The sequence below is a fragment of the Ranitomeya imitator genome, chromosome 7, assembly GCF_032444005.1.
Source record: "Ranitomeya imitator isolate aRanImi1 chromosome 7, aRanImi1.pri, whole genome shotgun sequence".
In the NCBI taxonomy this organism is placed as follows: Eukaryota; Metazoa; Chordata; class Amphibia; order Anura; family Dendrobatidae; genus Ranitomeya; species Ranitomeya imitator.
Window position 1 is genome coordinate 20,622,102 of NC_091288.1, and position 12,922 is coordinate 20,635,023.

At 39.9% G+C, this 12,922-nt stretch overlaps 1 protein-coding gene across 1 annotated transcript in view; it reads right to left on the reverse strand.

The window, feature by feature from the left end:
- LRP1B (LDL receptor related protein 1B) overlaps positions 1-12,922 on the reverse strand; it is a 1,659,362-nt gene that overhangs the window by 471,171 nt on the left and 1,175,269 nt on the right. The window contains exon 33 of the mRNA XM_069732880.1: positions 2,477-2,617. Coding sequence (XP_069588981.1) covers positions 2,477-2,617 — 141 coding nt within the window. The remainder of the gene's footprint in view (positions 1-2,476; positions 2,618-12,922) is intronic.

Here is a 12,922-nt window from a genome sequence, read left to right on the forward strand (position 1 = left end):
TATTTGGTTGTAAACCATAACAAACCAAAAAAATTGCTACAGGAGGATGAAAGGGAGCTAAAAAAGAAAAGTAAAGGTAATAGTGGGATTTAGTGGCTTATTATAAAGCAGAGACACTCAGATCATTTTTGTTTGTGGAAAACTTTGTTAAGGAAACTTACATGGTGGGCAATACATCTTGAGAAAAGGTATGCAAATTAGCTCCTGTCCAGGAAGCATTAACTGCAAGTAAATAATATCTCCCTAGTCCTCTCACTCAGCAAGCTAGGACTCTGCTTTTCCACAGACAAGGGGCTAAACCCCCCAAAATACTTATCTAGGGACGGGTGTCTCTCCCTTTCCATTTTATTAAAGTATCCACTTGTAAAAGGGTCAGACACTGAATTATCAGCTAGCTACCTTCATAGGTGGCAGTAGAGAGCCTTTTTATGTGAGAGATTTCCTGATGTCCTCCTTATACCAGATATTTAGTGCAACTGCTACCTCTGAACCTCCTATAATTAGACCCCTAGTAATGGAGTAATGGCTATAAAGTGTTAGGTGTCGAGTTCCCGCCACTGCACAGGGGGAATCTCGAACCATGTCCGCTGCGGTCTTCCATTCTCCTCCAGCCGCAGTGGAGCCTGCTCAGCAGAGACATCGGTCCCAGCGCCTGGCTCAAGCTGATAGTGTGCAGCTGATTACTGCTGTCCTTCCAGGCTCAGCCATTGTAACCAGTATTGATCAGCGGCGAGCAGTTGTCCCTGGGACTAAGTCCTGCTTTTCTTCTTCTGAGCATGCCTAAGGGCGACCTCTCATTGGAGGTCGGGGGTCACATGCTCAGGTCCTGTAGCAGCTCCTATTGGACCACTAGGAAGGTCCTAGATATTCCGCTATAAAAGGTTTGCATGGCCGCATGGCCATGCGCTAGAATAAACTGTGTGTGTGGATGTATGCCTGTCGATGGATGAAAGCTCCAAATCATTCCCATCCCTAGTGTTGTTGACTATTCGCGAATGGTGGAAGCTACCTAGCGCCTGACAGTGCTATCCTGCACAGCTAGCACACGATACAGCATCTGATTGCAGTGACTGCCAGTGCAGCGCCGTGTGCCAATAGAGCGCTTTCCTGACCCAAGTCTGGGTGTTTAGTGGCATCCGTCAGAGCGACACTGCACGTACTCTTGTGCAGTAAATTATTAGTTCTGTTAGTCTCTGACACCCCAGTAGCAGTGTCAAGTGCAAGAGGTCTAGAGGAACTCTTTCCCTGAGTGTTTGGGCAAAGTTCTGTGACTCTTTGCTTGCGCTTGCGCGGCCCTTTGATGCAACAGGGTTCACTTCCTTCATACCAGGTGAGGCTAACCCGTGTGTGTATCCACATTATACCGCCATATAGTCCGTCATTACTCAGCAGCAGGTTCCATCTCTGCACGGTGGACCCCGGGCTGCGAACGCACCTTGTACCATCCTTCTAATTATTTGGTGCGTTCCGCTAGCCCTAACATAAAGGGCATCTTATTTTTGATTCATCATGAATGGAGAGTTAATGGCTAGAAGTGACATACCATAAAGCAGCAAAAAAAGAAAATTTATGAAAAAAAGGAAGAAAGAAATCTGCATATGTAAGATAAACTAGATAAACTCTGAAATAAGCTTTTTTCCGTTAAGCTTCCAGACATGTCTGACCGAGGCAGCTATTGTAAGAATCTCAGCCTCCTAGTTAGAAAATATATTACTCCAATGTAGGCCAAGAAGATTAAGCCGCATCACTGCTACTAAACCTGAAATAAAGGTGATCTATATATAAACTCTGCATATATCCAGAACAGTTAAACCAATGTTTAACCTGGCATAGATTATGCAAACCGTGCAGGATATTTGATCTCGGATGCTCACACACTGATAATGGTTTTTAGGATGTTAAAGACAAAAATTGACACACTGCCAAGTTGCTTTTTCAAAGCTGTCTCATTCATTGATCTGTTGTTCTTTCTTGTGGTGATTAAACCTGGAAATGGAACAATGTAGGATATTTATAGGCAATTATTCAAGAAAATTGTAGGAATGATTCGCGGGAGAATGTAGAAGGGATGATGAGTCCATGTCGATGTCCATAGTGCTGCTTACCCCTCACCATGTGTAGGTCGGAGGTTGACATGTTTTGTGTTGTCAGCAGGGTCATACATTACTAACCACATTGAGGTTGGACTTTTTTCTTCTCCAAAAACATAAAACTAACTTCCAAGAGTGGCCCATCATGGTCAACCTTGGAGGCCAGTCTTTAGTCTGCCCTTTGGTAAAGACCATAATAATTAGCAGTAATTAAAAAGGACCGTATCTCTGAAACCATATGGCTGATATATAGGAAAAAAAAGAAATATTCACTTTGAGCAGGGGGAATAAAAAGAAATAAAAACTGGCATAGTGTCAAGTCCTCTAAGTCATGGCATCTGCAGAGGAAATGTAGGATGTCATGACTATTCGGAAAACCATATTACCTTGCTGGACATCCTTATCATAGAGCTTCATGTGAACAACTCCTGCAGTCTTGTTCCTTACAATTGTAATATTGCTGCCATCTTTCTTCGTGCAAGTTCCGACTTGGCCAAGATTTTGATCTGCCCACCAGAGGTTGTTGTCTGCAATATATTTAAACAATGCGGATTAACTTTTTTTATTTTTGCAACTTTTCAGTAAATAAAAAGTTAAGAAGATCAGAAAATCAATTATTTTCCTATATAAGCCATATATGCAACTTCAACCATTTTTCCTAACGTGCCATCTATAATATAACCGCAGATGTGTCCTTCTGCCCGTAGCCTCCGGCGCATTTGCAGGAGTCAGTGCATTTCACACAATGGCGACAATATCTCCAGGACGTTGGTTGGATTAGCTTCACTGGTGGTGTTAGGAGAGAGAGAGTATAAGGTAATTTTCACCTTTGTTTTTTTTGTAGCCTAAACATTGTGTGGGTTGCCAATTTTTAGGAAAGAAAGAAAAAAACAAAGGACAGTTGCCACTACTTTCTTCTGGTTGAAGACACTCCAATTTTTTTTCCAAGAAATCTATTGAAGAAACTATGGGTGGACCGAAAATCTGGCCCTTTGAATGTTACTTTGTATCATTCTCTTTTTCAAGGTATTTTGGGTTTTAGCCTCTGTAGGAACACTTAATGCATCATATCAATCATTTTCACCTGCAGAACATTTACCACCACTACTTCCTGCTCAGATTTTCCTGCCTTAAATATTTAATGGAAATGACTGATGCTTATTTGAATACCACTAATGATGTGCAATAAATAAAGCTAAAATGAAAATTCAGCCTCTCAGTAGTGATCATTAGCATAGTTAATCGCCTAGTCATCAAGAGAAGGGTTGATTTTACACAAATACAACTGAGATAAATTTAGCACTAAATAAAAGTTGTAAAATCTTCTAAAACCGTGAAGTACTAAAAAACTTATATGTCTACCCAATGCAAACTCTCCAAAAAACATTGAAAAAAAAGCAACTCTCCAAAACACATTACTCCAAAACACCACCTCTGCTAGATATTACACTTGACGAACTATCCAGAAATAAGCATCAAGAAAACCACCTCTCTGGTTGACTACACTAAAAAAACACAACTCTTCATCAGATTGACCTCCAAAAGACCATCTCTCCTGAAGACTGTCAACAAAAAGATCACCTGTTCAAAAACTATTCTCTGAAAGACTACTTCTCGGGAAGACCACTCTCCAAAACACCAACTCTCTAGAAGCCTGCCCCACAGAAAACAATCAGTCTGAAATATTACCATTAAAAACAGCTCTTCAAAAGATCACCTCTCCAAAGACTATTTTCCAAAAGACAAATTCTATGGATAACTACTCTAAAAAAAATTCTACAAAAGATTACCCTCCAAAATACCATTTCTCCAGAAGACTTCATTCCTAAAAATCACCTCTCCAAAGACCAAACTGGAAAAGACCACTTATCTGAAAGATCACCCTCCAAAATATCAAGCATCCAGAAGCCTTCCCCCAGAAGACCTCCTGAATAAAGAAATTCTCCAGAAGACCTCTCTCTAAAAAAATGATTTCCTTAAGACTCTCCTCCATGATACCACTGTATCAGAACACCACCCTTCAAAAGTTTCTCTCTCCAAAACAATACCTTCCGGAAAACAACTCTCCCAAAGACCATCCTACAGAGGACTAGCATACAACTACATTGAACACAACTCTTTCACTTGATTGACGTCCCACCTGGCACAGCGTGAGAAAGGTTCATACATGAACCGTTATGTTGCCATGTTGAGAAAATATCCACCATAATTTTTTGGGAATTGGAGTGCTGCTATTCCAATTTTTGTTTATCTATCTATCTATCTATCTATCTATCTATCTATCTATCTATCTATCTATCTATCTATCTATCTATCTATCTATCATCTATCTATCCATCTAACAGTCTGTCTTTCTCTCTCTACCTATCTGTATTCATGGAAAAGTTTACAAAATCTCTGGTGAAACTAAAAATAGGTTAATTTTAATTCATATAGAAAATCACCAAACATCTGCAAGTAGCAAGCATACGTATGACACATTTTGCAGCGTCTCACCCATCTCTACTGTTTATTTCACACATTTATCACAGTGGAACACATACTAGAGGCTGTGTGGTCTTTATTCAATATTTTTTGGTTTGTAGTTATTTAGTTTTTTTTTTTTTGCTAAGCGGCTACTTTAGCAAATCTCACAGCCTGTCATGCACAGTAAATTATATCACAACCCACAGAAGAAAAGTCTATTAGTAAACAAAGTTTTGGATATTATAGCCACGAGAAAAGTGCATTTCAAAGACTATATCTGGTTTCGTCCCATTGAATCGATTTCCTGACATTTCCAGAAAATATTTCTGCGTTGTCCCTGTATTTCTTTTACAGTAAGTATATTCTCTGGTTTCATTAGTTTGCAGGAAAGCTTTGCCGGTTGACACAGACAAATGTAAAATGCTACCTTTAGAGACATCGAGTAAAGAAAGAGATGGCAGGTTAAATGAGATCACACTGACCAAGATGGATAAGAGATGGGATATTGAACTCATAATAGACCAATTATTCAGAAAGTTGGGCAAAATATCTATGGAAGCAAATGGTGATGGAATGAAAAGGGCATCAGGATGTAAACCATAGGGAATCTAAGCAAAGGGAAATAAAATTATGGAACCCTTGTAATACATCCGCCATACAAAAGGATCTGAGAAGTGTATTTTCCCTGGGTCTTGATGGAATCCCGTGTTCAAGCATTGAGTAGGACGAAAATGAAATTGAGCAATGTGAGCTTAACTTTCAGTTGATGGGATGACACAAGAAATTAGCTGTAAATAAATAAAATTATATTTTCTGAGATATGCAGAAATTTCCATAGTAACAGTGTAGTGACTGGATATTACTGCGACAAAGGATGTGAACTTCTTGTTATTATAGTCCTAATGCATTTTAATAAATATTTTCGAGTACGTTGCTTAAAAGGAGTAGTAAACACATAAAATGATCAAAAATTAAAGGGGATGTCCGGTCTAAAATGAAAAGTCGGCAGTCACTCTGTGGGCTGCAAAGATTTGCCGCTGCTAATTCAGGAACAGAGGCAATATATGCAATATGCATATTCCTGGGCAGAAGCCATCAAGTGGGCGTGGCCATCCAGTGGACACCTAGTGGGTGTGGCCATCCAGTTTACGCGGGCGTCTAGTGGGTGCGGCTTCTCTTCGAAAAACGTACAAACCCTTCAAAGTTAAAACTTTTCCATTCATTATTGTTTTTTGCTTGCTTTGGTTTTTTTTCTGTATTTTTTTTTTAAAGCTAAAGGGTTGTTACAGGGTTTGACGATTTTGTCATAGATGTAATGAAAATAACATTTCACTTCAAAGTTTACAGAAATTAAAGCATATATTTAGCCAACTTTATTTCATTAGTGCAAACCCTGAAATAACAATAGATAAACTTAAAATACAAACTTTTGTCATAAGACGGCACCGGTGTGCGTTCAAAAGCTTCTGTGTTTGAAAATCTAGCCAGATAGCACATGGATAGGTACAGAGGGACTAATTATTGGCTGCTCTGTTCTAAATCACATCACGTGACCTACGCTTGTCTGAATGGCGTCCAGCCGCCTGGAATATAAATGAGGGATGACTATGGAGAGTTTACCTTGCCATATCAATCATCCTGTAATAAAAACTGTATTTAAAGCCAGTGAGAACCTAAAAGTTACACTTTGTGGCCAAAAATATCAAATCCACGTGTTTCAGCCACACCCAATGTCAACAGGTTCATAAAATCATGCACAAAGCAATGTAGTCTCCATGGACAATTCTATTCTTAGGTGCTTGCTTTACAAAAGATAGATCTTGGAATTTTTATCTCACCCAATTTACCCCTGGGGTGTATGGCCTGGCACTGTGAGGGTTAGCTGTTAGATGTAGCTGAAGTGGGAGTGCAGGGTGATGCTACCATGATGCTACCATCAGTAACCTCAGAAACATAGTAGCAGTGCCTGGGTAATTCTTACATAACTGACTGTGAAGAGTGATGGAAGATGCGGCTGGGTTTTTTTTTTTGCATTTGGTCCCCTATCTGCCTTTTAAGACCCAAACTATTTTTTTCAGTCTGCTGGATGGAGCAGAGTTGAGTGTGCTGAAGCTGGTGAGTGTCCAGCCAAAATGTGAGCTGCAGCTGAGAGAGACATGCAAGGGTCTATCTCTGATCGGAGACTGCATGTGTGAGCTAGGAAAGCTGAGCAGTCTGTGTGTTTGTAGCTGCAGAGTAACATGTGGAAGCTGCAGCCTGTAAAGTGTGATCTGGGCCTGGAGTTAAACACTTTTGTTTGGTGCTGGAAATTGCTGGAGCTCGGGATGAAGGAAAACTGAGACTGATGGGACCATGCCTCTTCTGTGTATGATTGTTACTCTTTGAGAAAGTACTGTAATTAGTGATGAGCGAGGGTACTCATTGCTCAGTTTTCCCGAGCGCGCTCGGGTGATCTCTGAGTATTTGTAACTGCTCGAAGATTTAGTTTTCATCGTGGCAGCTGAATGATTTACAGCTACTAGCCAGGATGAGTACATGTGGAGGTTGCCTGGTTGCTAGGGAATGTAATCAAGCAGGCTAGTAGCTGTAAATCATTCAGTTGTGGCGATGAAAACTAAATCTCCGAGCAGTTACAAATACTCGGAGACCACCTGAGCGTGCTCTGGAAAACCCGAGCAACGAGTACACTCGCTCATCATTAATTGTAATCTGTTCGGGTGAGTCCGCACTGACATACATGTGCCTGCTGAATGAACTGTTTATTTGCTGTGACACCTTTCTGCTGTTTTTGGTTTTGAATCCCTTGGAGTTTTATGAAAGCAATAAAACTGCACCAGTTTGGACCAAGCTGCAATGCTTGTGTGAACGCTACCTAATGCCCATCTGGAATTGGGAATCCTCCCCCCTCAAAAAATAAAATAAATAAATATATATTTTATTTAACAGGGCTTTTTTTTTATTTCCCCTTTTTCATCCACAATATTTTTCTATTGCAGTATATGAACATATTAACATTTTTTTATGAAGCCATGCCAAGATGTGTAGCAACTGATGCTAAGGGGTTAAATATCAACATATTCTGTGCTTCAGAGTCCAGAATCTCTGGTTACACTTTTCCTTGTAAAAGTAAACATACAGATACAACTGTCAATCATAGAATGTTAGAGTTGGAAGGGACCTCTTGGGTCATCTGGTCCAACCCCCCTCAAAGCAAGATTCACTAAACCATCCCAGACAGATGTCTGCCCAGCCTCTGTTTGAAGACTTCCATTGAAGGAGAACTCACCACCTCTCGTGACCGCCGGTTCCACTCATTGATCACCCTGACTGTCAAAAAGTTTTTTCTAATATCTAATCTGTGTCTCCTCCCTTTCAGTTTGATCCCATTGCTTCCTGATCACTGATTGGGACCGCCCACTGGACTCCTATCTTCCGAATGATCAGATATACAACTGAATAAATTACTAGGAAACCTTCATATATATATATATCAATCATTTCAGCTCCTTCTGCCCTATAACATGCTGCCACATATTGAGCTGCATGTCGTTCCCTTGAAATGTTTTTTTTCTTCCAGAACTTGATATATTGGGCTAACGTAATAGACTGGTACTTCCGGCCCACGTATGATTTTTGACAGGTGGGCAGATATAACCCCTCTCTGTTATTTTGCATTACATCGTTAGCGCTCATCAGAGACATGATAAAACAGGTTTACGGTTCATCTAGAGGACATTAGATGATGCAGACTACATGCAGACTAGAAGTAAATACACAAATATGATTCACGAAAACCTGTTTTCTGTTTTCATCTAAATCGAGGTAATTATTTTTCTGGCGTTAAGACGCTTTTTATCTTCTTTCAATTAGAAAAGGGCAAATGTACCGTAGTAATTAAGAGCAAATATAAAACTGATTACATAAAAAGAAGCAATTAGCCGGCACACACTCTTCACTTTGTATTTCTTACTTTCTGATCATCGCAGCTGTTGTGCCTGGTTTATGCGCACCGGGTTATACGTTCCGCAGCGGAACAAAACCAATGACACTCGCTTTATGGCAGAGAGTGAGTTCCCTGCAGCAAGGTCCTTGTGATCTTAAATGAGCATTGCAGATTGTGGAAATGCACGAAGGAGAAGGACAACGTTGTCAAATAACAGATCTGTACGCGGTATGAAGCATGTGCTGGACAGTGATAGCACGGCATGGAAAGGGGATTCAATCGGTAAGCGGACTGTTAGGGCGGATGATCCTACATAGGAGCAACCTTCCACTATATGTTAGAACACAGTCAACATAAACATAGAATAATGGAAGAAATAAAGATAAGTCTGAGCTGAATTTGGCATTGACTGCATCATTTGCAATTGAAAACTACATGCAGTCCTATGCAAAAAAAAAGCAAACACGGTGGGGCATATTAACGACAATGTTCCTGAAAGTAGATGGGCTAAGCTTTCTTCAAAGAGTTTTATGAAAAAAAATGCTTAGAAGAATTTATCCCGCTTGGAATTTATGCAATCCATTATTTGCACCAAATGTTTCAGTGTTGCACAATGTTTGACTAAGGCCGGGGTCACACTTGCAACTGCAATGCGAGAAACTCGCGTGAGTCTCTCGCCTCCATACCTGGCACTGCCGATGGCACTCAGGACAAGAGTGTGCGGCTGCATGTATTTCTATGCAGCCGAACGCTGCGGTCCGAACCGCCGGCGGCAATGCCGGGTATTGAGGCGAGTTTCTCGCAATGCAGTTACAAGTGTGACACCGGCCTGATTTGATGAATCTTTACATGCGTCACTTCTCCCGTTTCTTCAATTTTTCATGTTTTCAGGACTTTTTAAAGAAATTACATTATTTATAAATCTGGCTTAAATTCATTTGCCTAACTAACCATGATGACGATCACACTTTACTTTTTTGAGAATGGTTGAGAACTGCCTAAAACAGGAAAAAATAGCAAAAAAAAGTGCAACAAAATTTTTGACTTTTTGATGCCAAACAAAACTGAAGCAAAATCCTTGATAAAATCCCGCAATGATTTTAGTTTCTCTTTTTTTTTGCTGTGCACAGATGGTTTCTGGAAGTCAATATGAAAGACAAACACTAATTTGTTGTGCTTTAATTTATTTAAATCACAAATTGATATTGAGGTCATTTTTTTATACAGTTTTTAATACTGAAGGTTAGGACCCTCCCAATTGCTGTACACCTTGTTGCTTTTGGGATAAGTTTTACACTTCTTTTGTAAATCAAAAACAAAACAGTGTTTACTAAGTCCCCTATGTTATTTATTTTGCACTTTTGCTTTTTACTTACTGCAGGGGATCCGTTTATTTTGTTTCTATCTTAGGTTTTGCCTATTTTTTGAGATTGTAAGTTTTTTTTTCAAGTTGCAGCATGTTTTAGACATTGCTTTGTTGTGCCATTTTCTTTCACAAACCTTTGTGCATTTTCATTTCTTGCATGTCATAATGTAAATTGCATTTTTTTTTCTAGCTATGTTTGTTGCATTATTGACCTGTGCTCCTATAAGGAATCGTAAAACACATGATTCATAATTTCATGAATTTTAAAGTTAAAAATGCAACTAAAATGCCAAAAAATGTCGCTACTAAAGCACACTAAGGTCAAAAAATGCACCAAAAAACACAGATAAAATGCCAAAGAAAGATCGGAAACCTAAAGCAGCATAATTTAGCTTTCCAATATTTATTAGAAGTTTGCATGCAGAATGATAATTTTGTCTCAACACATTTGACTTGTTAAAAAAATTCTCTTACTTGATCCACCATATTGCTCTCCTTGACATGTTTCAGATATTGGTGCAACCTGAAAGCCTGAAAGATCGACTGCATGTGCTGTTGTACGCTGTTGGAACACTGAGCGTGAATCTGCTCTATAACAAATGCTGAAGACCAGTGGAGCACTGGGGTGGATTTACTCGTGGTGCATTTTGCTGCCACTTATTTCGCAGCAACAAATCTCCTGCGAATCCACATGTAATGGATATGGATTTGCTCGGGATTTGCAAAGTAAAGAGTGAAATATGGAAGAAAATCTACAGCAAATCTACATGAAAATCCACATATAATATAATAAGGCTCATGGAATCTCACGGAAAATCTAAGTGTAAATTTGAGGAACCTCGACAAACTATATGAGTCTCTTGTATAATACGATATGGATGCATAACAAAGCCATATTGATGCAACCTTAAAGTGGTTGCCAATTGAAAAAAATGTATTATGACATTTTTACAGGACTGGTGATTATTTACAAAGGTTGGACCCCTGTTGTGAATTCTGTTGTCGGGCTCCCTCCTGTGGTCATGAATGGTAATTCGGCTGGTTCTGTCCATGGACTTCCTCTGGTGGGTGTTTCTGAGTTTCCTTCCACAGGTGACGAGGTTAATTCGTTAGCTGGCTGCTCTATTTAACTCCACTTAGATCTTTGCTCCATGCCACCTGTCAATGTTCCAGTATTGGTCTAGTTCACTCCTGAATCATTCTTAACATAGTAACATAGTTAGTAAGGCCGAAAAAAGACATTTGTCCATCCAGTTCAGCCTATATTCCATCATAATAAATACCCAGATCTACGTCCTTCTACAGAACCTAATAATTGTATGATACAATATTGTTCTGCTCCAGGAAGACATCCAGGCCTCTCTTGAACCCCTCGACTGAGTTCGCCATCACCACCTCCTCAGGCAAGCAATTCCAGATTCTCACTGCCCTAACAGTAAAGAATCCTCTTCTATGTTGGTGGAAAAACCTTCTCTCCTCCAGACGCAAAGAATGCCCCCTTGTGCCCGTCACCTTCCTTGGTATAAACAGATCCTCAGCGAGATATTTGTATTGTCCCCTTATATACTTATACATGGTTATTAGATCGCCCCTCAGTCGTCTTTTTTCTAGACTAAATAATCCTAATTTCGCTAATCTATCTGGGTATTGTAGTTCTCCCATCCCCTTTATTAATTTTGTTGCCCTCCTTTGTACTCTCTCTAGTTCCATTATATCCTTCCTGAGCACCGGTGCCCAAAACTGGACACAGTACTCCATGTGCGGTCTAACTAGGGATTTGTACAGAGGCAGTATAATGCTCTCATCATGTGTATCCAGACCTCTTTTAATGCACCCCATGATCCTGTTTGCCTTGGCAGCTGCTGCCTGGCACTGGCTGCTCCAGGTAAGTTTATCATTAACTAGGATCCCCAAGTCCTTCTCCCTGTCAGATTTACCCAGTGGTTTCCCGTTCAGTGTGTAATGGTGATATTGATTCCCTCTTCCCATGTGTATAACCTTACATTTATCATTGTTAAACCTCATCTGCCACCTTTCAGCCCAAGTTTCCAACTTATCCAGATCCATCTGTAGCAGAATACTATCTTCTCTTGTATTAACTGCTTTACATAGTTTTGTATCATCTGCAAATATCGATATTTTACTGTGTAAACCTTCTACCAGATCATTAATGAATATGTTGAAGAGAACAGGTCCCAATACTGACCCCTGTGGTACCCCACTGGTCACAGCGACCCAGTTAGAGACTATACCATTTATAACCACCCTCTGCTTTCTATCACTAAGCCAGTTACTAACCCATTTACACACATTTTCCCCCAGACCAAGCATTCTCATTTTGTGTACCAACCTCTTGTGCGGCACGGTATCAAACGCTTTGGAAAAATCGAGATATACCACGTCCAATGACTCACCGTGGTCCAGTCTATAGCTTACCTCTTCATAAAAACTGATTAGATTGGTTTGACAGGAGCGATTTCTCATAAACCCATGCTGATATGGAGTTAAACAGTTATTCTCATTGAGATAATCCAGAATAACATCCCTCAGAAACCCTTCAAATATTTTACCAACAATAGAGGTTAGACTTACTGGCCTATAATTTCCAGGTTCACTTTTAGAGCCCTTTTTGAATATTGGCACCACATTTGCTATGCGCCAATCCTGCGGAACAGACCCTGTCTCTATAGAGTCCCTAAAAATAAGAAATAATGGTTTATCTATTACATTACTTAGTTCTCTTAGTACTCGTGGGTGTATGCCATCCGGACCCGGAGATTTATCTATTTTAATCTTATTTAGCCGGTTTCGCACCTCTTCTTGGGTTAGATTGGTGACCCTTAATATAGGGTTTTCATTGTTTCTTGGGATTTCACCTAGCATTTCATTTTCCACCGTGAATACCGTGGAGAAGAAGGTGTTTAATATGTTAGCTTTTTCCTCGTCATCTACAACCATTCTTTCCTCACTATTTTTTAAGGGGCCTACATTTTCAGTTTTTATTCTTTTACTATTGATATAGTTGAAGAACAGTTTGTGGCCTGTCTTCCCAGCGAA